The sequence below is a fragment of the Arvicola amphibius genome, chromosome 6 (assembly GCF_903992535.2).
Source record: "Arvicola amphibius chromosome 6, mArvAmp1.2, whole genome shotgun sequence".
Classification (NCBI taxonomy): domain Eukaryota; kingdom Metazoa; phylum Chordata; class Mammalia; order Rodentia; family Cricetidae; genus Arvicola; species Arvicola amphibius.
The window spans coordinates 154,677,251-154,701,153 of NC_052052.2; the positions used below are offsets into that span (position 1 = coordinate 154,677,251).

A 23,903-nucleotide genomic window follows, 5' to 3' on the forward strand; every position below is an offset into this window, starting at 1 on the left:
GAGTCAAACTGAAGGCATTTGAAGGCAGGATGGCCTTCCTTGAGATGTGCTTAAATCCCATCGCTCTGAAATACTTAGAGCACTATAAGAGGGTATGGCCGAGTCATAGTCCAGTTGTTGATAGCTACCACATAGATGCTCACACACACATATTTTTTCATGAAATCCTTGAAAATAGAACATTATTTGGACTGGCGATCACACACCACGGTTTGGGACGTCATCATAGGAGCTCTCCATGGGAAGAGGGTGGGCTGAGAAGGGAGGAAGCAGGACACACAGTCGCTAGGATGCACTCCAGACTTTCCTTCTTTGCCATTAAAGCTGAGTCCATGCTGGAGTCATCAACCTGGAGCAATGCTTGCTATCCCTTCCAGAGCAGAAAACCCAGCACCTGCATTCAGAGTCCTACTGGATGCATGGCTGAGCTCATGGTGTAGCAGCAGAGACCCAACTACAGTTCAGAGTCGATGGCTTCAGCAGCTTGCAACAGCTCTTCACAGAGTAGAGGCTGAAGTTTCCTCCTGGGACGACCTCATCTGGTCCCTTGATGACCGTGCTGGGGGAAGCAGAATGAAACTGTTAGCTGGGTCTCAGGACACAGGAGGGGAGTAGACAGTGATGCATTGAAAATGGTAAGGACAGGAAGCTGGTTTCCTCGTTCCAGGCTGGATAGGATGGGTTAAGGCAGAGATTCCCAAGGGTTAGTTACTTTTGGTTCTCAAACTCTGGCTGGCCTTGAGGACTCCCCCTATTTATCTCAGAATAACAATGACAGGATAGCATCAATTCTTCTAAAAAACAAACAAACAAACAAACAAACAAACACTTGCAGAGGCCTGGAGAGATGAGTAAGAAGTTAAGAGCACTGGCTGTTCCTCTGAAAGACTCCGGTTCAGTTCCCACGTGTCAGCTCACAGCTGTAACTCCAGCCCTGGGGGAATCTGATGCCCTCTTCTGTCCTCCATGGGCACTGCATACGCACAGTGAAAAGACACATGCAGCTGCTCATACACATCAAACCAAAACCTCAAAAAAATCTAAGACTGCTTGTACATTAATAAGAACATGTGCAGACACTGGTTTCCCAAATCAAAACTGCATGGGGTGGAGGTGGATGGCATGGGTCTCTGGGAGCCTAGCCTCTCATTCACCAGTGCGCTTTAGCAAGCTGTCAGGACCACCTGGACACATTTGAAAATGAGGCAGTAAAAGGAAAAAACAAACAAACCGGTAGGTAGGTAGTTAGAAAATAGCAATCTTGAGGCCACCTAGACCTGATTCCATCCCACAGAATCAGGCTCTGCCCTGAGTCCCATGCCCCTGCTCATTTTGCAAAGGAATGGTGATGTATCACAGCTGCACCGCCTTGAACTTTAAAATGCTGTGTGAGAGGAGAGCCACGGATAGAAGGATCTACAGGCTGAGGCAGCAGGCTCTGTTGCTATCTGCCCAAGAAAGGCAATTCCTGGCGAAGCATGTCTGAGTTTACAGATTTCTTTTTCCAGTTCTTCTCATCTGCTCTGCCACACATGCTCTGTGGTCCCGAGAGTGATGTCTGGTCCTATCTTTGCCCCCGGGTGGACACAGGTCATTTTTAAACTGCCTAGAAGATCTTGACATCTCTATCTAGTTATGAGGTTTCTGTAGAGAAGAAATTACGGCCCTGCCTTTTAAGAACTAACCTAGACAGGGCTGCCAATCACCCAGACAAGAAAACACTCCTTAGGAAAGGACTTTAAACAATAACATAAATACAAAACTTATCCAAAATGTGAGTTGGCCATTGTCTACTCTCACCCTTTGAGGCTGCTCCAAGTCACTCTGGAATAAATATTACACTCTGGGTATCTCATCCAAATTCATTCAACTGAGATTACTAGGACTGGGTACCTGAGGTGAGGTCAGAGTGAGATCCTAGCAGCAGTAATCAAGGATATTGGCTTTGGGGACAGGCTGGAAGTTCCTGTCTTGATAATGGTGGGACTAATATTGCTTGACTAGACACAGCCTCCCTAAAGCTTCAAATGCAAAGGAAAAGTGTGATTGTGCCGAACTTACATGGTGATTGCAAGGTTCAAGTGAGTTTGTTCACACAAAGAGAACCATGCACAGGGGCACACACTACACACTTGTGAGCAGCCTAGAGGTGTTTTATTTTCTAGTTTTCTAGTCTTCTCTGAAAAAGCAAGATCCAAGGTTGTTAGAAATACCGTCAGTTTTCTCACGCGACAATGGAAATGAAAGGCAGCTAGGAAAACACATGGATGTGGTCTTCATGCTGGGACTACAGTATGGTTGTTTGCTCCAAAAACAACATTGTCACACTGTCTGCCTCTCTGCCCATTGTCAAGGAGCTTGGTCCAGTAGTCATGGCAACCAAATAAATACAGTAATACCATGATAGCTAGGTCTATGGTATTAGTAAGAGAGCGGTTAGCATCTTCCCTCTAAGAAGATGGGTGAGGAAGGCCAAGAGGTCATCTGGAATTCATCCACGACTTCCCACCTCTCAACTGCATGGCATGCGACCCTGGGGGTGCTGGGAACTCCACGATGGCTTCAGTAAGTCATCACCCATACTGGCGTGAGAGTTCGCATGATACTACCATTTTGGGGCTGCCCACACTTCTATAAGGAAACCGAATAGACTCACTGGATCGCCAAGCATGGCCTCGAGGAACTGTCCACTTTTGTCTGTTGTCGAGCCCTATCTGGGGTGAACAGATATTTGTTCACATCTCCCTCAGGAAAGGGCACACAATAGATGGATTTGATTATTACTTAGAGATTGTAGGAATAATAAAAAGTACCTGCTCAACAGACTTTGGCAACAAGACACCACTTCAGTTGTGTTGCTGAGTAAGTTGGTGTTCTCCAGAATGTGATGGCAGTTGATATCTGTGGGGGTACTAGAGAGTATGCCTGGAAAGGAACAGAGTGCCATTTATTGTCGCAATTTAGCAAAATCCCAGAACCCTCCTGTTCTCGGCTTCTCCACTCCATCCCACGCATTTCACTTTACAGTGTGCGTAGCCCAGCTCCGATTCTCAGCTTCTTGGGGCAGCATATGCTGTGTGTGCAGCCTGGAAGCCTGCCTCCCAGAACCTTCCATCCTATGGATGCCCAGGACACGAAGGATGGGTGCCCTACCTGCGATGCAGGCTGTCATAAAGCAGGCAGCGGTCCCTGCGATCAGGGCTCTCACTGCTCCAGAGGCAATGTCGCGCTTTCTGCTCGGAGCTATGGATGCTGGAAGAGAAAGAGACTTAATTGGAGATTAGGTCTATTTAGAAACCCAGATTTTTAGCTTCTGATCATTCTTTAGTGACTGGACTCAGGTCAACTAAAAAGAAACAAGTCATGAAATTATCCAAAGGGCTCACAGAACACCGAGAACAAGGCAATGTCAATGTTACCAGGAAGAAACAGTCAACAAGATGATGTCTAGTTGCTGCCACCATCTATGCCAATGCCAATGACAGACATCAGTAACAAATGGCACCATCTTCTATCGTGAGCTTCCATGGTCCCCAAGAACCCTTCAGATGGCTGTTATACTCTACGAGCCTTGGTAAACACGTGACTGATGGTATTGGCTTGGGAGAAGATCTGTAGGCCTGAACATATTTATCTTGAATACTAGAGCGTGCATAGGAAAACTAGTCCAGAGCAGAGATAAACACAGGCCCCAGGGGGCTTCACAGCTGAAGAGCCATTTTTCTGACAGAACACTAGGGAGCAGGACAGACTTGTGAAGGCCACAGCTGTGGTGGAAGAATATTCTTTTCACTTACTAAGTCCGCCGATCACTATTCCCAGGGAACCAAAATTGGCAAAACCACAGAGGGCGTAAGTCGCAATGGTCTCAGAACGAATCTGTAAGCAAGCATAAACACTGATGTGTACATGATCTGACCACCCCTTCAGAAATCTGACACCCCAGCTGGGCCTCATTGGCTACAGGATTAATGCCGATAACTACACACACTGCAGACTGTCAGATAACCATTGATGGTTTCCTTGTGCTTCTCACCTTTGAGGAGAGCGGAAAGAAGGGTGTAGGCTCAAGGAACACTGACAACAGGCTGGGAATTAGTGACCTTGACATCTAGAAAAGCTACTTCCTGCTCATTAATAACTTCTGATGTTCCATATGACTTGGCTACCTGCCCTGTTTTTTTTTTTTTTTGTTTGTTTGTTTTTGTTTTTTTGTTTTTTCGAGACAGGGTTTCCCTGTGGTTTCTAGAGCCTGTCCTGGAACTAGCTCTTGTAGACCAGGCTGGCCTCGAACTCAGAGATCCGCCTGCCTCTGCCTCCCGAGTGCTGGGATTAAAGGCGTGCACCACCACCGCCCGGCCTACCTGCCATGTTATAGAAGGCACAGGACTAGCTGCTAGAGATAAGAAGCTGGTCTCAGAAAATATTTACACTATATATGTGCTGACAAAGGACCTACTTGGAATATATAAAGAGCTGCTATAGTTCAACAAGAAGACTACTGTCCAAGTTTTGGAAGCGTTGCTACAAAAGATATGCAAATGGGCAATAAGCATATGGAGCAATGGGGAGGTGCCAACCACTGCACGGAGAGCCAAAATAAATCCTCTTTAAGTGGATTTATTTTAGTTATTTTGTCAGTTACTGAAAGATCTAAATTTAAAAAGCAGAGATTGCCTATACTAAGTTTGTCAGGATGTAAAGCGTCTGGGCTGCTTATGCATTGCATTAGGAGAGTCACACAATGTGTTTGCTCTCCTGGTGAACCAGTGGCATCTCACTGAGGTGACACATGCTGCCTGAATAGCCCACTAGCCTGTTTCTGGCAGGAACCTGGCAGAGGTGAGTTCAGATGAGGCTGTGTAGGGTTTTACCAGTAGAAATGGAGGCTGGGCCGATGCCACTTTCTTTTGCCCCCAAACGTAAATGATTATACAATGGAACGAGATGGGCCATACTAAGAAGATAATGGTCTGCTGTGTGTGAGCCAAGATGCTCAGAAATTTGGGGTAACTGCTTTTCCCACTGCGACCCAACAATAGCAGAGGCCGCTGAGCTGTTCTCACATGTACCCCGTGTGCCTGCCTTTGGCTGGGCTCACTCCCAGATGGAATCATTTCTACAGTTGGGGCTCTGCCTTTCCAACAAGCTTTTCAGAGAACCCATTAGTATTGCCAGAACTGGCAGCTTGCTTTGCTCATTAACAAAAGCGCTTTCTCCTGACAACAGGGAAGTAGCAAACATGTCGGTTAATTTAGCCTATTGTTTACTCTGGGCAAGGAAACAAAGTGCTTCAGACAGCAGCCAAACAATGAAGATGGCTATCCGCATCCTGCTGTTGGCTTACCAGAAAAATGAACAGTGAGGACAGAAGACCCACAAACCCCACTCCTATCACATTTGGGGGCACAGTGCCCCTGACCACAAAGTCATTTTCATGAGGATGCCCTGGGGAGGTGACTACACTTATATAATCCTTATGTTTGGTTTCTGGGAGTCCAGGGAGGAAGTGGAGGTCTCTGAGTGAGCATCTCAATACTGGGCAATAGGCTTTAATGCTGGGGACATTCACTCCACGTGTTTTGTTTCAGAGACAGACTGTGTAGTTAGAAATGTTCATTTCTCTGGGTTTTTTTTGAGGTGGTGATTCTGATCTTTAGAAGGAAATAAATTGGACATTCAGTTGCAAAGACATCTTCATTCAAGTTAAATTCCACACTCCATCAAAGCCCAAGAAGATGAGAGCCTGTTTGCATGATTACGGGGTGACTGACCCATGGTTTCCACTCGCAGATGGAAGTATTTTATCTTCCCTCCTCCCTTTTGTAGCAGCAATTGCACCTCATTATCTTTTGAGGTTGATGCCCTGAACTGACTACAGGGCATATAGTCAGTTTCTCCAAAGCCATGGTGTTGAAGAGGCCTTCACAATCATCCATCAGCTTCAAGAAGGTCAGTCCTGCTCCCAAAGACCTTGGTGCTGAAGGCTGGAGGTTAGACTCTTCAGAAGGTGTGACAGCTAATGTGCTTGACACTTACGTGGGAAGAGGGACCCTCAACTGAAGAACTGCCTCTATTGGCTGACCTTCAGCATGCTTGTGGGGTGTTTTCTTCATTGTTGATTGAGGTAGAAAGGCTTAGCCCCTGTGGGCAGTATCATCCCTAGGCAAGTGGGTCTGGGCTATGTAAGAAGGTGCTGAATGCGAGCCTGGGGGCAGCCAGGAATCAGTGCCCCTCTGTGGGCTCTGCCTCCAGGTTCCTGTCCTTAGCTTCTCTCAGTGATGAACTTTCCGGAAGTGCAACCTTCTTTCCCAATCTCAGTGATGAACTTTCTGGAAGTGCAACCCTCTCCTTTCCCAAGTTGCTTTGGGTCATAGCATTTATCACAGCAAGAGAAGAGCAGATGAGGACAGGAAATCAGGCCCAGTAAAAGGAGTTAGGTCGCCGGACCACACTCTTGACGGGGATATTGGGACTCTGTCCCTTCCTCTCTGTTTACCTCCCAGTTGCTTTGTGGTGAACAGTCCCCCTGCTATATGCTCCCACGCTGATGAGCTACTTTGTACAGAAGAGCAACAAGGTCAGTGGATTATGAGTTGAAACCTCGGAAACTGTGAGCCTAGAGGAGCCGGCCTTGGGTGTTAAGTTACCGGAATATACAAGGGTGACTAGCAGAGGCCTGTGGCATCTTCAGTACTGTTGCCTTAGTACCTCCCACTCTGGGCACAGAGGGCACCAGACCAATCTGTGCACTAATACCTGTGCCAGTTCATATGACCCTAGGACTGTTCTTGAAAAAAATACAATTTATGCCCTGGCATATGCTGTAGCATGCATGGGCAGCCCTTATATGGCGGTTCTGTTGAACTTGTCCATGTTCATGTTGGGTTTCATGGTCTAAGTTGGTGAGGATGACTGACCAGGACACTTCCTCAAGAGGGCACCAAATCTCATTACAGATGTGTTTATAATCTTTAAATTCCCTCCCTCCTTCCCACACACATATCACATGGTCAAGATAACCTGACTGAAAATTATGCTGTTCTCATTATGAGTGCTATGAGACCAAGTTCTTGGATTATTCCGTTCTGCTGTCACTCATGTTCCCGAGAGACAGAGCAACAGTCGCCATGTATTTATGTGATAAAGAATCATACATACCGACATATATTGCTGTACGCCATTCACAAATTTGGGTCCGGCTGCTTTTCTCAAATTGATCAATTTTGAGAGGTGGTCATAAGCCACAAACTCATTGAAGAACGTCTTGTAACCTATGAGTTTGGCAACCATAAAGCTGTCTTGCCAGTCGACTCCCATCATGAAGGAAAAGGGCATGAAGATGTAGGAACAGAGGAGCTGCAAGAGACAGGTGTTGGCACTAAGTGGTTTGCCTCTAACTCTGCCACCTTGTCCCCTGCCATGACTGGACTGTTCCTGTCTCTTCTGGGCACAAGGAACCCCTTAAATTGAGCTGCCCTTCTTTATGTATCAGGAGCATATGCTTGATCCTCAAAAAAACCTGTGTCAAGGCTTGATTCTCATGTAGTGGTGTTAATGGATGCACAGCCCTTAAAATCAATGAGTATCCTTCTTAGATATTACATCAGTTCTCTGTGGAATGCATTAATTTGAGAGAACATTTGTTTGAAGAGGGTCAGCTTCTTGGTCCCCCCTTTTCATTTTCTCTGTCATGTGTGGGTCTGCATGTGACCCTTACCAGATATGACCCCCCCCCCCCCCCCGGTGGTGGATTTTCAGCCTTCAGAATGGCAAGATAAACAATCCTTTTCCCTGATAAGCTTCTCAAGTGTTCTGTAACAGCATAGAACGCAGACTGAAGCAAGAACTGGGTTAGAACTGGGTCATTGGAAACAGCATGTATCCTGGGGAGGTCAGCAGAGAGTGACTGTTCTGGGGAAAGAGGGTGATAGAAGACAGCACAGGGTAAGAAGATGTGTGTGTGTGTGTGTGTGTGTGTGTGTGTGTGTGTGATGGGGTGTGTCCAGAGTGTATGAGCGAGCACGACGTAGTTGGTTAGGAAAGGCAGCTGCACTTTCATGACTTGTTTTCTGGGACTAGGGCTCATTTTGTAGCCCACACTGGCTTTGAACTCATGGCCTCCTGAGTGATGGAATGAAAGACAAGCCACCATACCTGGCTTCAAAACTCAAAGATATTCAGAAACAAAACATGACAGAGTCATACCTCAAAACTCAACTGCGGGTAGTCAAACATGTTTCCAAACCAGGACAGGGCTGAGTTCACAAAAGACAGCAAGGCCAGGAAGGCGATCAGATTCACGGCGATGTTTGCTACCAGGGGGATGGACGAGGATGCGCCCTGTGTTGCCGCCTCCAGGAAATTTCTTGAATCGCTTCGTAGAAAAAGGGGAATTCCAGAATTACCATGGAGTATCTCGGAATGGATGCTCCAGCACAGCCATGGCCCAATCACAGTTGCCAGGCATGAGGTGAACCCTTAGATGCAGGCCTTGGTCAAAGTCCTCAGGCTCTTACAGCCTCAAAATCATCATGGGGCTCAGGATTGTTACCCCCAGTGGGGATGTGGATGCCACTGCTGCATCACCCTTTCTTGGTGGTGGAGATTGAATCCTGGGCTCTGTGCATGCTAAGTATCATACCCATTACCACCTCTAATCCAATAGTGCTTTTATTTTATTTTTAAAGGTTTATTATGTATACAGTATTCTGCCTGCATATATCCTTACAGGCCAGAAGAGGGCACCATATCTCATTATAGATGGTTGTGAACCACCAAGTGGTTGCTGGGAATTGAACTCAGGACCTTTGGAAGAGCAGCCAGTGCTCTTTAACCTCTGAGCCATCTTCACATCCCCTAATAGTGCTTTTTAACTTGGGGACATTTATAATAAAAAACCTAGAGGTGACAAAATTGTATAAGTTTAAAAACTATTTATCAAAAGTAGTTACCAGGGAGTATCTATAGAATCTGGCTCTAAAAGCTAGCAGTTGAAAGAAAGCCCGAATCACTGACACTTCCTTAAGACTGAGTCACTTTCATCCCACCCTTGGGAGGCAGAGGCAGGTGGATCTCTGTGGGTTTGAGGCCAGCATGGTCTACAGAGCGAGTTCTAGGACAGACAAGGTTACACAAAGAAACCCTGTCTTGAATCCCCTCAACAGATTGAATCCCACTGTGGGCTCTTCTCTGATCTCCCATTAACCCTTGTAATTTCAGAAGTCTACCCTTAAATCTATCCACCTCCCCCACTATACTGTTCACCTACATGGCTGTCTCCTTACACAGCATGCCTTATGTAACATACCATGCAAATCTTCATGGTTCTGACTCTAAATGGAGCCTTCAGAGTGCTATCCCTTATCCCATTATTTAGACCAAAAGTGTCTCCTATTTTGGTGTTTGGGATAGTGGCATTATCCACAACAAAGAGTCCTGCGGGACGAGGGCAAGGCTTAAAACATAACTTTATTAACTGATATTTCATATTTACCTAATACACATGACTTGAGAGTAATTAGATATTTATTTATTTGCTATTACTTTTCATATAAGCATGATGTGTATGTGCCAAGGTCATAGGACAACTTCATGGAGTTCCTTTTGTCCTTCTGCCTTTCCGTGCCCTCCGGGGATCACAGGTCTCCAAGCCTGGATGGTGGGTGGCTTCACCTGCTGAGCCCTCCCGCAAGCCCTATACAATATTATAATAATCCATGCATAAAACAAAGCTGAGTGGCATGAATTTTCCACTTGTGGCATTGTGACAGAAGTCAAAACTTCAGATTTCAGAGCAGCTTTGACTATAGATTTCTGGGTTAGGGATGTCCACTCTTTATTAATTATTTTGACAAGTTGCTTTCATACCCCCAGTTATGACTATTTCCACGTGAATAAGGGACGAGGCTCAGACACATGTGTGATGTAATGGGATACTTATAAATGTCTTAGCTCCTGGAGTCCCTCTGCCAGTTTTTATTTCTTTTTTGTAGAACAAAGGAGAATGAAGCAGTTTTTTTTCCCCCCACAAGTGACCTGGGAAGCAGCCGTTTTGTGACTTCCCAATAGTGTTAAAGCAGGGCTCAGTGAACACTGGTGTATTTACACAGAAGCACCTTCGTAGCAGACATTTCAGAAGCAGGTGTGTAGAAAGACTTTCCTGAGTATTGAAATAGAAGCTTGTTTTGTTTCTTAAACTCTAAGGAGTCACTGGGAAATTAAATGTCATATCATTCCAAAGCCAAGATTGGCTGTGCTTCCTTTCTATTATCAAAATTGACTTGGGCATCTTTAGCCTGTACGATTATAAATTCAGTAACTTGTTGACTTACCTGTTTTCAATTTTCATGGCGTTCTTGAGGGTCACTTTGGGTTTCTCTGTTTCTGGCCAGAAGAGCTTGGCTACGGCCAGGGACGCAGGTGCCGACATGACTGAGGCGGTTAGCAAGTGTGTGGAGGACACCTGTGGAGAAGAAGAGGCCCATTCCATCCCATGCCAGATAACAGGGTCTCCTGGAGGTCTGGTAGAATAGCCACTCCCAGGGTGCCCAGTCCTACCGCCTTGGGAGTCAGAGGACAAGACAGGAATTCATATCAATTGACACCTCCTTGGAAAAAAACCCAACACCCAAATCTGATTATTTGGGTTGAGAATTAATCCTGCATTCTAAGAATTTTCAAAGATTTCTCAGCCCCTCTGTTGTCTCTCTGAACATTCTGTTATGTAGTGACATTTTATTTGTATTTTAATAAAGATAGCTTGCTTGAAGATCAGAGAGTAAAACAGCCAACCTGGCCAGCCTTACAGACCAGGCCGCAATGACACAACCTTTAATCCCAGTAGCCACACTAGTTACCATAGAAACTGGGCAGTTCGTGCCTTTAATCCCAGTGGTGCACACATTTAATCCCAGCACTAGAGAGGAATATAAAACGGGAGGAGACAGCTCTCAGTCTCAGTCTCATTCTGAGATTCCTGGAGGCGGGATCGCCATTTTCAGACTGAGGTTGAAGTAAGAGCCAGTGGCTGACTGCTTTGCTTTTTTGATCTTCAGGTTAAACCCCAGTTTCCATCTCTGAGTTTTTATTAATCGAGCTTCACCACTGTCCCCTGTAGCCTGTATCTTGTCACATCCTCAGTTCAGATGCTGGAGTCTGAGGTGGAAGGAAGATGGAGAAAGAACCTCCGGCCATGTGCAGAGATGTACAGTCCCTCCTCCCCCTGCCTCTCCTCTCTAAACCCTTTGTCTACACATCATTAGCTCATCCTCTCCCTTTGTTGTGTAAACTATTTCTTCTTCCCTCATTGCTCATCTGCTCCCTTCTAGCCTGCCCAACGCTGGAACTGTTCTGGATTTTTCTTTCCTGCTATGAGGTCTAATCTTGGTTGTCAACTTGACTGCATATGATGGTTTAAAGTAAACGGCCCCCAAAGGGAGCAGCACTATTAGGAGGTGCGGCCTTGTTGGAGGAAGTGTGTCACTGTGGAGGTAGGTTTGAGGTCTCATATATACTCAGGATACTGCCCAGTGTCTCAGACCACTTCCTGTTGCCTACAAGATGCAGGACTCTCAGTTACTTCTCTAGCATCCTGTCTGCCTGTATCCCTCCATGATGATAGTGGACCAAACCTCTGAAAATGTGGGCCATCCCAATTAAACGTTGTTCCTTTATAAGAGTTGTCATGGTCATGGTGTCTCTTCACAGCAATGGAGACCCTGACTAAGACACTGCATCTAGCCTCAGGCACTCCTGTGGGCGATTTTCCTGATCAGGTTATTTGAAGAGAAATGATTCATACTAACCGTGGACTTCACTTTATGATGGCAGCCCAGATAAAAGGACATGGAAGCAGACTTGGCTTTTTGCCTGTTTGCTCTCTCTCTAAGACAAGTCCATCCATCCATCGGCTGTGGCACTCCTCCACTGGTATTACAACCTACTTCATGTTATGAATTGTAATGTAAATATCTGTGTTTTCGAATGGTCTTAGGTGATCCCTATGAAAAGATCATCCAACCCCAAGGGGTCATGACCCGCAGGTTGAGAACCACTGGTTTAGACTGTCTTGGCTGATGTCAATAATGGGTTTTGTGTTTCCCCCAAATTGAAATTTTTAGGCAAAATAACCTTGTCATGTAATTTCACTTTGTAGTGGTTGATATAGTTACAGGAAGGTGGCAGGAATATGGAAGTGAAGTCATCGGTCTCCTTGGGGTTGCAATGTTCAAATACCAAAGCAACAGTGGCTATTTTTGTCACACTAACAAGGGGGATACTTTCTTGGTGTCATTTTCCATCAGCAACAGGAAAGGAAAAGAAACAATAAAGAAGTAGGAGATTGGATTTACTTAATTATATCCCAAACATTCTTACCCCGAAAGAGATGTAGGCACCCAATACGCTTCCAGCGATTGTAGCGAAGCCAGCTGTCATAATGGCGTGGAGTTCTGACCTGGTGACGTGTGGTAAATATGGTTGGACCAGCAGTGGAGACTCCGTCTGGAAACAAAAGCTAAGTGTTACCTTTCAGATACTTGACACTGTATTTCCTATTGCGGTCTTAGAGAGACTCTGAGACCTTCTCTAGCAGTCACCAGGAACTCTGGAAATGCAAATCCTCCACCTGGAACCAGAAACTCTAAGGGTGTCTCTGCCCCCAGTCTGTGCTTTGACAGCTTTCCAGGTGATTCTGGTACCCAACTCCTTGGGGTTCCTGCCTTCAAATATCAAAGTAACCGGGGGCAATTTTGTTCATATTTTCACAAGGAGCAGTTTCCTGGTCTCTTCAATGGTGATGAGAATTAAGAAGAACGGTAACAACAGAAGAGACTGAACGTTGTGTAAGTTAATTAGACTCCAAAGATTCTCACCGCAGAGAATACATGTGCCTAAGATGCTTCAGCTTTTGCTGCATGTCCCGGACCATTGCTGTCCTGGTCATTTGAACTAGACCAGTGTACATGTGTAGTCCTGGGTAAGTCTTGTAATATGTGGGGCTATTTAAACAGAGTCCTCCACCCTACTTTGGGCTGGATGCTATGAGGACTTGGGATATTTTCCTGAGGATTGGCCAAGTATCTCCACCTAGTATTCCGGCCTTATAGACTGGAGATTTCCAAACCACTATAACTTTCTGTCTTCAGGTTGATCTTGACAGACTCATGCATGTTTTGTGGAAATAGAGACCATTATAGATAAAAGAATAGGAGCAGGTATCTATGGGCCCTTTCATGATTGAGACTCTGACAGGCCAGGGTATAGTGGAATAGGCTTGAATCTCATTACAGAGGGCAGGCAGTCCGCATTGTGGGGATCTCCATCAATAACACAGCAGTTTGGGCATATTAACTGTCAAATTGAATGCCACAGACGCATGCGTGCAATTTTACAATTTTCTGCTCATTATGTCTAATTGTTCTGTGAGATTGAATGTGTTGAGTTTCAATTTATAGACTAAATAGGAGCCCAGTATGCAAGACCTTTTACCCCACAGGTACCAGCAATCATCTCAAGATGGTACCTTAATTAGTCCTGAGAGAGTTTATGACTGTAATTATTATAATTTCAGCTCCTAGGGAAGGAAGTCTTACTACCACACACACTAAAGACCACTTCAGGCTAGTGAGCCGGCCTTACCAAGAAGGCTCAGCCTGCCTTGAGCACAGTAAACCTGGGATTTGGGGCCATGCATCTTTCTGTGGTATGATTTTTGCCTCAAGTCCACTTTCTTTGGGCAGTGTTGCTGGCAGCATCCCCACGTCCTCATTGGACGATTCCATGATTCCATTTTCCCCCGAAGCTATGTATCCTGAGTGATGAGGCTCAGTGCCATTCCTAACCTGTCCATTTGCTTCAATGTTGAGGGATTCAGTTCTTTGTTTAAACGGCCCTCAGGCCAAGGGGTGTTTATTCATCTGATGGGTTAGAGAAGTGAGAACGGTAGACTAAAAGCTTATCTTTGAGGAGAAGAAACAAATCTGAAGGCATTTTCTGCAAGCTCAGTGAAGGTGGACGGCTAAAAACGTGAGGGATGAGGTTTGAGTGTGTGCCTGTACGACTGTTGGTGGGTAGCTTTGTCTTCTTCATCGTCACAGGCATGCAGTGGAGAGCGGGAGGTTCCCTACTCACTATCTGCAGCTCAGAGACATCTGAGGTGAACAGTCACGAGCCTCTGCAGAGCTGGCCAAAGGCACCAGGAATGGATAAAGGTTTGTGGAGAATGTGTATACAAGAAGCCCTATGATTTGATAAAAATAATGGTGTTCTCTCTCTGAGCTTTCAGTAGCTCAATTCCATACTAACATAATCTCCCTCCTTCCCCTTTCTATACATACACTCATGCACACACACACACACACACATATACATGTGTACACACACGTGTACATGGTGCTAGGGATTTCTTATTTCATGCTCTTCGCTCCACCCTGAAGAGACGATGCATCCATGAACTCGTCTTCATCTGTTTTGGAAAGAGAACACCCCCATCAGCAACTGCTTTGCTTTGCTTGATTTCTGTGATCACGACTTACTTGCCCAACAAATATGTTGCCGGCAGCAACGACAGACTCAATGGGGGATGACCCCATAGTGACAAGCATTAGCCATCCAACCTAAAAGGAAGAAAAGGACCAAGTCAGCAAATAACTGTTTATATAGCAAAGACTTAACAGTCGAGTGAACATCTCATCTGTGTTAAGACACTGAGGTCTTTAATGGTTGATGGCAGGACTGGCGATTGGCGATGGGCTGAACAGGCGTGAGATTCCTCCAGCTACAGAGTCAATCAACCCAAGTCTTCCTACTGGAGTCTAAGTCTGCATCATTGTATCATTCTGAGCACTATAGAAATGGGTTTCTGCAGATTAAATGAAAGTAGTGGATAAATCATTGCTACCACTGAAAGCTTTTCTGTGGTCTGAGAAGGACTGTAAGCAACAGACCTGAGTAATCCATCAATTCTTGACTCTTTGGAGCAGATGCTATTGTTCTCCGTATTGCAAAAGAGGAGACTAAGGCACAGAGCGGTTATTCAAGGCCAGCCCACAGGAAGTACTAAGACAGACGTGACTGAAAGTGTTTTTCCTATTTAATTCAAATGAGCATGTTTTTGGGGGTTCACTTTTGTATGGCTTTGTGGCATAGTTAGATATAGAGAGGCCCCCAAATATCTACATAGTAAAGGTCTGGTCCTCAGCCACAGTGTTATTAGAAGAGGTGGCATTTAAGGGGTGGAGCCTAAGGGGAGGCCTGAAGTTGTTGGAAGGCATCCTTGGAGATCCTGGGACTCAACTGGTCTCTCTGTTTTGTTTTCTAGGCATGCAGTCTGTATTTTGTTTTCTAGGCGTGCAGTCTGTATTTTGGCCTGCCACTCATTTTTTACTTTATTTTTTATGCATGTGTATATTTGTACGTGTGGCTGTAGGCCACGCATGTCCAAGTGCTGACAGAGGCCAGAAGATGTCCGTGGAGCTGACCGTGAGCCCCTGGTTTTGAGTGATGGGAACTGAACTCAGGTCGAGCAGAACATGTTCTTAACAACTGAGCCATCTCTCTAGCTCTCCCTGTGTTCTGGCAAAGATGAGAAGTCAATTGTTGGGGCAGTAAGAGTATGACTTACTTGCTTAAAAAATTCTATGCTTATAAAACTCTCTCCAGAGCAAAGGCAACTTCTTCTTGTTTCTGTTTCTGCACTACCTGCAAGGCCTGGAGGACCTTTGGTACCCCAGTGAGAAGCCGTGACAATGGGCCTATATATAGAAACCACAAGGAAATAGTGATGCTGCTTCCCCGGGCAGGCATCTGGCCTCTGTTCCCGCACTGCAGAAGTAACGTCTGTGGTTTCATGGAGATGTCCAGGGGGTTGCAAGCACAGTCCCTTTGAAGGGCACTGAGGCAAAATTCTCTCTCTCTCTTTTTTTTAATGGAACGCTTCAGGAATTTGCGTGTCATCCTTGCACAGAGGCCATGCTAATACTCTTGGTATCGTTCCAGTTTTAGTATATGAGCGAGCACGGTAACATTCTTGATACGGATGCATGAAGGATTATGGGTTGGGTTCTAAGAACTCAGACGGTGGCAGAGGAGAGTCTTTGTAGAAAGATCTGATGTATTGTCAGTGCTGGAGTAACGGACTTTGCATCTGAACTAACTCGCCGTCAGTGCATCCCAGAGAAGAGAAGTCTGATTTCAAGAGAGAGAGGAGAGAGGCCGTTCTAAAGCGCCTCTCATCCCAGTACCTTTCTGACGATCCACTGCATCAATCCCACGTAGTAGAGCACGGACATCACAGTGCTGAAGAAGACCACGATGGGCAGGATCTGTGGGTGGGGTGAAAACGTGGTCACTGGTGGATGCAAAAAGTACCATGCGTTTCCTACTAAGCTTCCCCTCTGCCTCCCTTTTGACCCTAGACGTGGCATAACAGAAGCAAAGTCCCTCTGAGCCAAGGACTGTCTCCATCCAGCAGCTGTCCTCTGGACAGCAGCCAGCTCTTTAAGGTCTTTATGGGGCTGGTTTGAATGTGTCTCCTAAAGTTCACATGGTAGATATTTAAATAAGCATCTGGGATGGAGTAATTAAGATTAGAGGAAGTCAGGGGCTGGAGGGATGGCTCAGTGGTTAAGAGCACTTGCTGCTCTTGCAGAGGGCACAATTTCAGCTCCCAGCACCCACATGACAACTCACAACTGCCTGTGACTCCAATCCCATAAGGTTTAATGTCCTCTTTCAGCCTCTGTGGGCACTATGTGCATGTGATGTGATGTGTGTGTGTGTGTGTGTGTGTGTATGCAAACAAAACACTCATACCCATTAAATAAAATGAACCAAGAAAAAGGATTAGACGAAGTCATTAAAATGGGATGCCCCTAATAGAAGTAATGACTCTTCTTGGAGTCTGCCCCTGCCCTACCTCACCCTTCCCTGTAGTCCACAGCAAGACACCAACCAGGGAAATTTGTGCAGGATCCGATTTTTTAAAAAAATCTATTAAAATATCCCTAAAAACACATTGTGTCTACAGCTTTAGCGTTCCTTTCATTTTAATAGGCAGGCAGAGAAAAGATACCTGGAGTTACCTTAAATGCGAAGAAGTGATCTGTATACTTCTCCCCAAAGACAAACATAGCTCCGGCATCAGTGTACCCCAGAAAAGTCTGAGTTTGAGAGAGAGAGAGAGAGGCCATTACAAACCATGAGCCACAAGCCACAGATGAGCCTGAGGCCCTGCAGGAGATGGATGGGGGCCAGCAGAGTCATCGGGCAGATTTGGGAAGTTCATGTTCTCAGCATTGCTCCTCCAGTGAACGCTATGAAGCGTCCTTTAAAGCATCCCAACATGCAGACTTCCTGCCACTTCTGACACCTAGTCTGCCTTGCTCTGACTGTGGTCATTGGCTCCCATAAGTCATAGGAGCTACATGAAGATGACCCTAGTTACCACCAGACACAGAGGTAGGCCCGTTCTCTATTTGGGGGAACTATCTCAGAAGTGTGCCACCCCTTGGGCAGGGTGATGGGATGACAGGAAAAGGGCGTGGTCAATGGATGGCACAGGTAGGGGCAGCAGCCGGCTTAATCAGCTACACAGATGAATGTATTCGATACAAGCAGCAAGTTTAATTTGTGCTACGGAATTAACATTAGGGTACAATATTACAGACAAATTACCTACTTAAAAAAGTGTCCTGAGGGTTACATCCAAATGTTAAAAGTACAAGAACACAAAGAAATCTTTTTTGGACAAGCTCTCGTGAAGCTCAGGCTGGCTTCTTGTTTGCTTTGTAGCCAAGGCTGGCTTTGCAGTCCTGACCACCTGTTCCAGATCACCCAGGTTTCTTCCGAACTGCTCACCTGAACTTGTTTCCCCAGCCAATCAAAAGCAATAAATCCAGGCTTAGTCCTAAGAATTAAGAGCCCAAGAAGAAACTGTAATCCGATTCCCCAAAAGACAGGCCTCCAGTAAACCTGCGGAGAAAGATGGAGACCATTAAATATTGTGCTAACTTCACCATTGTAATGAGACTTAAAGAAACAACAAAACATTGGTCATGCAGAGACAGCTTTTGGAAGTGGCGACAGACCCGTTTTGGTTGTAGCTACCTTATTAGGAAGTTAAGGGTGACCTCAACATAGATGTCCAAGGGGCCACTGTCCTCTTAGGAGCATTCTCACATGTGGCGGGGGGGAGCCCAGGCAGCCAGGAGCAGAGAATGTTTTTCCAATTGATTAAATCTGTTCTTTGACAGCTTCATACATGTATATAATCACGCTGATCACCCTCACTCCCTAGCCTTGCCTGTCTCCCTCCCATCCTGTCTATCCTGCTTATCCTTACAAATCTTTCTCACATTCCTGTTTGCTTGGTTTCATAACTCACTGAGTTTAAACAAGGTTGTCTGTGTGACTGTGGATTTGAGCTATCCATTGAGTCTGGTGGGTTCAGCAGTGACACACAGCTGAAGACAATAACCATGCCTTTCCCAGAATTTATCAATAGCCTGTAACAATTCAGGGACCCATGAATTTGATGCACGTATAACTATCTGGGAAGAGCTCAATAAAAAGGATCAGGTTGATCTATGGCCGTATTTGTTAGGAATTATCTCTATTACATTAATTGAAGTGGAAAGATTTGCCTACTGTGGGTGGCTCGATTCCCTACACAGGCTCTCCTGAACTGTGTAAGGGTGGAGGAGGGAGCTGAGCTCAAGCATGAATGCACTTATTTATTGCTTTCCGCTCTTGACTGTGTATAATATGACTAGCGGCTTCATGTTCCTGCCACTTTAATTTTCCTACACTTTAATTTTCCTACCTGGAATTGTGAACAAAATAAACAGTTTCTTTCTAAGTTGATTTTGTCAAAGCAACAGGGAACGAAACTAAGACAGGTCCCATACAAGTAAACTCAATGCGATGCTTGTGTCGTGCCTTGGATGGCATTTCGAAGCCCTTCTCCCTGTCTCTGGATCCTCTGATTGTTTTGCACCCTCTTCCAGTGTTCTCTGAGCCTCAGAAGGGATGTTAGAAATGTCCTACTAGAGCTGGGCCCTCAGCTGTCACCCATTCTCAGCAGCACGGGTAGCAGCAAGTCTGCATTCACCCACCGCTCACTACAAAGAGACTTCAGAGAACCGGTCTGTATTACATGCAAATATCAGGGCTGCATCCACTCTGTATAAACCTTGGTGCAGAATCTGAGAACTTACGTAACTGTGAAGTCCCGAGAGATAAATGCCTTGGATACAAAGAATTGTCTCCGAGACACCTGGTCAAATTGTAAAAGTTACATGTACAATTATTTCTTCACTTGGAAAATGGAAAGGTAGAAATTGATTTTTCTGTGTTCAAAGGTTGTTTATCTGACAATTTATAACTGAATTAGTTGAAATTCGGCTCAGTTGAGAGACTCTTGTTCCCCAATAAAGGGAGCAAAAACCTCTAATACAGACCTAGGATGACAGAAGAAATGGACTGCTGTCTACACTTTTCTCAGAGCAGAAATGAGTGACCTAAAATCTTGGGACTGATGGCACAGAGAATGGAGATGTTCCTCTGAGCAGGGCAAATACTTTTCATTGTATTAGGTCAACTCAGTCTTTGATTAATGTTTTTTTTCTGTGGGTCATCCTTTCAGCCAGAAAGGACTTAGGACTTCTAGAGCCTGCCATTGTGATTTGTAGGTAAAAGCTTTAGTCTTAGAATTTAAACCCATCTCATGGGCTGTAGGCTGATTACAAAAAAAAAAAAAAAAAAAAAAGGGAAGGGGTTGAGAACTGGATGCAACAAGGGAGGAGTGTATAAGGACAAATTTTGTGAATAAAAAAGCCCAAATCATAAACAGCATTTCCATAAAACACAGGATTGAAGACTGGTAGACAGCTTAGTTAGCATGTGTGAAGCCTAACATTCAGTCCCCAGGTTCCCAGTTCTCTTATAAACTGGGTATTGCTGCACCTGTTTTGAATTCCAGCACCGAGGAAGCAGGAGGATCAGAAGTTCAAGGTCATCCTTGAAAGAATTTAAGGCTAGCCTGGGATATATGATTTCCCATCTCAAAACTCAGAAAGCACAGGGTTGAGTAGAATATGGGTCAAAGGGAATGACTTTCCCTGAGTGGGCACGAGGGATGTTTTACTTGTGTAACTGGAAATTGCTAGAAATAAAACATTTCAGACAAGCACCTTCGTTTGCTCACCACCTTAAGGACTCTCAGGGGTGGGGTGGTGGGGAGAAAAATTTGCCTAGTTAGATTCTTTCTCAGCCACTAATTTGGAGTCTTATGCACCCCTCGTCCCAGGACCCATCTATACTTACTCTGGTTGGATGTTTGGAAAAGAGAAATAACAGTATAATGTACATCACAAGTCCGCCAAAGGACACCAGCTGCTGATTGCCCAATTTGGCAGTGTCAAGGATCAACCAGAAAATGACGGCCAGGATCAATGAGCTCCACAACACCCTGTGAGAACAAGAGTAACAGGATGAGGCCAACACTAACAGGAGAAAACTGTAGTGAGATAGCACACCCCAGAACCGGAAGCTCTGCTTCAGCCACTTGGCTACAGCGACATCCGTCCCTCCATGAGCATCCCAGAGGAGAGCGGGTGTTTGTACAGGAGTGTCTGGTCTCTGTTTATAGGATCTTTGAGAGACACGTTCGTTGTCTTCAGTCAGTTTTGGGATGGGTGTTGACTTCTTCCCTTCATGAGAGAACATATTTTCTGTATTTAGGGGATCTCAGCAGAGCTGAGTCAGTCTTTGGGTCCTATCTTCCCGCATGAGAGTCTGGTAGACATGACAGGTGACCCATGGCTCCTGGATGAAGAGGCCGTTGTGTGGGGATGATGAACTGATGACCTCGACTGAAGATGGGGGAAGTGTCCAGGGCAGCCCACATGGTTCTCAACGGAGAGAACCAGTCCTGTGAACAGCCGACAGGGTCATCTCCAAGGAGAGGAGATCCTATGGTGAGAATCCAAAGAAAAGCCCTGGGGGTTGTTGTGGGTTATTTTAAGGGTGAGTCAGGTCCCCAGGAGCCAGCCCCATTCCTAGAGCGGGAAGTCCCTCCCCATCAGAGCTATCAATGTCCTCATCTTGGTACTAGCTTTGAGGCAAGCCTAGAATAAGGACATTGGGAGACAGAAAAGACGGGGCTTTAGGCTGAGTCTTCTTCAGTCAGAGATGGAAGGAACACCTCAAACTGCAACTAGACCTGTAGTCATTGGGTCATTAGCTAAGCGTAAACAAAGGGGTCATAAGGCTTTTACATATTTGCACAAATGGAGATAGATATTTCCCACTAAATAAAATGTGCCAAGAGGAAAAAAATGTTATAATTTTAGTCCAAGGCTTACACAAACCTTGTGTGCTAAATCTTCAGCATTTCAGCATCAAGGAGATTTTTAGAGATCTAAGCTTTTTGTTTGTTTGTTTGGTTGGTTGTTTTTTTTTTTGAGACAGGGTTTTTCTATGTAGACCCGACAGTCCTGGAACTCACTTTGTAGATCAGGCTGGCTTGAACTCAGAGTACTGCTTGCCTCTGTCTCCCAAGTGCTGGGATTAAAGGTGAGAGCCAGCACTCCCCAGCAAGATTTAGTTTTTAAGGAGCGAAAGGCATAGAAAGAAATGAGAGGAATTGAGAATCTAATCTAAAAATTATTGAATTCAATAGCCAATAAATAAGTGCAAATAATGGGTATCAGTTGGTCCAACTTTTAAATATATATATGTATATAGATAGACAGATATACATATACATAATGTTTATGTTCATTGTGCACTGGAAACACACACAAACACACACACGCACACATGTACACACACACACACACACACAAAACCCCCTCAAAAATGCTGAGTTATCATGTCATCTTGGTCTTCCTCTCCTGTTTGAAAACTATAGATAAATAAATAAATAATAATAAATAATATAAAATGTAATAATAAGTAATAAGTGAAACAAAACATTCAAGATCCTAATGTAATCCATGATTTCTATTTATTAAAAGAATTTAATGAGATCCTACATAACTATATACGAAAGTGTGATCTCACGTAGTCATCGGGTCTTTACTGTGTTGGACTTATAAACCAATTTTTAAACCGGCCCTGAAACCAGGTGGCATCGTGCAGCTGTCCTCTGACCTGGGTCAAGACAGACATGATCTGTCATGATCTGGGTCAATTGATCATGATCTCATTCTATGGACAAGGTTGAAAGAGCTAACGCATCCCTGTATGTCCAAAATGTTGCTTTGTCCTATATTCTTGGCTAATTCTTAATGTGTAGATATCTAGGCATTTCTCTAATACAAACATGAAGATAAGCAGTTTGTCTCTGGACATTTACCATGGAACCAAGGGGCTTGTTGGTACACCTGAATAGCTTCCATATGATCCCTTATCTCACCTCGCATTTCTTGTTTGCCAAATGGAGGCATGATAGCGGATTGCTCTCGAGGTTATTTCTAGCATCAACATCCCATAAATGAGGATGGAATTTTAGAAGACATTTTTGGAACGGTGTTGGAGAGAGCCAGCATGCCTCCACTGCAGTAGGAGAGAAAGACATATTTACCATTTCAGCCAGAACCAATGCCTGTCGAGAAGCCTTCTGCCTGGAGACAGGAGCTCATCAATTCGCTGCTCATATTTGGCCATCAAGTGATCCCAGATGACAAAGAAGATGGTAACCACGGTGATCACAAAAAGAGGCAGGGCTCTGTGGAAGTTTAGTACACAGGCTGCAACCACCAGAGCCAGGAAAACTGTCCAGGAGGCAAATTCAGATGGTTAATATTACCACACCAGGGGTCCTGGGCTTCCAGCCTGGGTCTGACTTGGGCAAGGGGAGGCTTAATTAAGCACCCACAGAATGCAGGGATGCTTTGGTGGGGGCACAGACTTTTTGAACTGAGCCTTTTACTTTTCTTTCAAGCAAGTCCCTAAGATTTCACCATGATGGAGAAAGGATGCTGGTTTTTTGCTTGTTTGTTTTCCTCTTACAGTGCCTTCTCAGTTCTTGAATCCTGACACTTGGTCACTATCACCGCATTTAAAGAACAGATTCCAGGATAAAAATACCAGATGTGGTAGTGTACATCTTTAATGCCAATATTTGGGAGACAGAGATAGTTGGATCTCTGCGAGTTCAAGACCAGCGTGGTCTACGTAATGACTTCAAGGACTACAAGGATTATACAGTGAGAGCCTGCCTCAAAAAAATAAAACAAAGTTTCTTTTTCTAAAAAGCCAGCAAACAGTGGCCCACAGGTTCAGTCTGACTTGCTACGAGGGAGGGGGCATTTGCTGTGCACACTTGCACCCTGTAATCAAGTATTACCGCAATGCAGCCGTGCCGTCCCACTTACACGGTATCTGCGGTTGTATTTTTGTTATAATGGCAAGGTTGAAGGCCCAGTATGGCCAGACCTAAAAGACTCTCTGACCTGCTGGCCTAAAAGATGCTGGCCCATCCTTGCTGTAGCTGCCCCAGCTGTTTGGAAATCAGCACACTCTTGACTTTGACAGTATAGCATTCTTCTACAAATGCCTATGGGCTTAGTGGGAAGGTTCACATTTTTTTAGAACACGTTTTTGCTTTGGAGGCTGAAGTGTGGGCCCGAAGGTCCCGGGTCTTACTCTGCATTCACTCCCACAATTCATTTTTGTTCTTGTTTAACCTGTGTTCACTGCAAAGTCTGCCAGTTGTCCAAGTATTCTGAATTTGCATTAGCCAACGTGCTTCCTTGAAAACACGTCACAATAACAAGGGCTCTATGAGCCCCAAGAGCAAGGTAGTGCCATGGTTTGACTGTATCCCCCTGTAGTTTGTATGTTAGAAATTTAATTCCCACATCCAAATAGTGATAGTAGCAGAGGCGGGGCCTTCG

General features: G+C 45.1%; 1 protein-coding gene and 1 non-coding gene across 2 annotated transcripts in view; both read right to left on the minus strand.

Moving 5' to 3' along the window:
* Positions 1 to 429: 429 nt before the first annotated feature.
* The window catches only part of Slc28a3 (solute carrier family 28 member 3), a 46,752-nt gene continuing 23,278 nt past the window's right edge, over positions 430 to 23,903 (minus strand). The window contains exons 5-18 of the mRNA XM_038334330.1: positions 22,589 to 22,778; positions 20,326 to 20,470; positions 17,860 to 17,973; positions 17,085 to 17,162; positions 16,245 to 16,325; positions 14,538 to 14,618; positions 12,379 to 12,504; positions 10,335 to 10,465; positions 8,209 to 8,377; positions 7,162 to 7,359; positions 3,798 to 3,879; positions 3,154 to 3,252; positions 2,814 to 2,925; positions 430 to 559 (exon numbers count right to left, since the gene is read on the minus strand). Of these exons, the coding sequence (XP_038190258.1) occupies positions 430 to 559; positions 2,814 to 2,925; positions 3,154 to 3,252; positions 3,798 to 3,879; positions 7,162 to 7,359; positions 8,209 to 8,377; positions 10,335 to 10,465; positions 12,379 to 12,504; positions 14,538 to 14,618; positions 16,245 to 16,325; positions 17,085 to 17,162; positions 17,860 to 17,973; positions 20,326 to 20,470; positions 22,589 to 22,778 (1,736 nt within the window). The remainder of the gene's footprint in view (positions 560 to 2,813; positions 2,926 to 3,153; positions 3,253 to 3,797; positions 3,880 to 7,161; positions 7,360 to 8,208; positions 8,378 to 10,334; positions 10,466 to 12,378; positions 12,505 to 14,537; positions 14,619 to 16,244; positions 16,326 to 17,084; positions 17,163 to 17,859; positions 17,974 to 20,325; positions 20,471 to 22,588; positions 22,779 to 23,903) is intronic.
* On the minus strand, positions 15,923 to 16,030 carry LOC119818082. Its single transcript, XR_005286001.1, has one exon. It is a non-coding gene; the product is annotated as a U6 spliceosomal RNA (small nuclear RNA).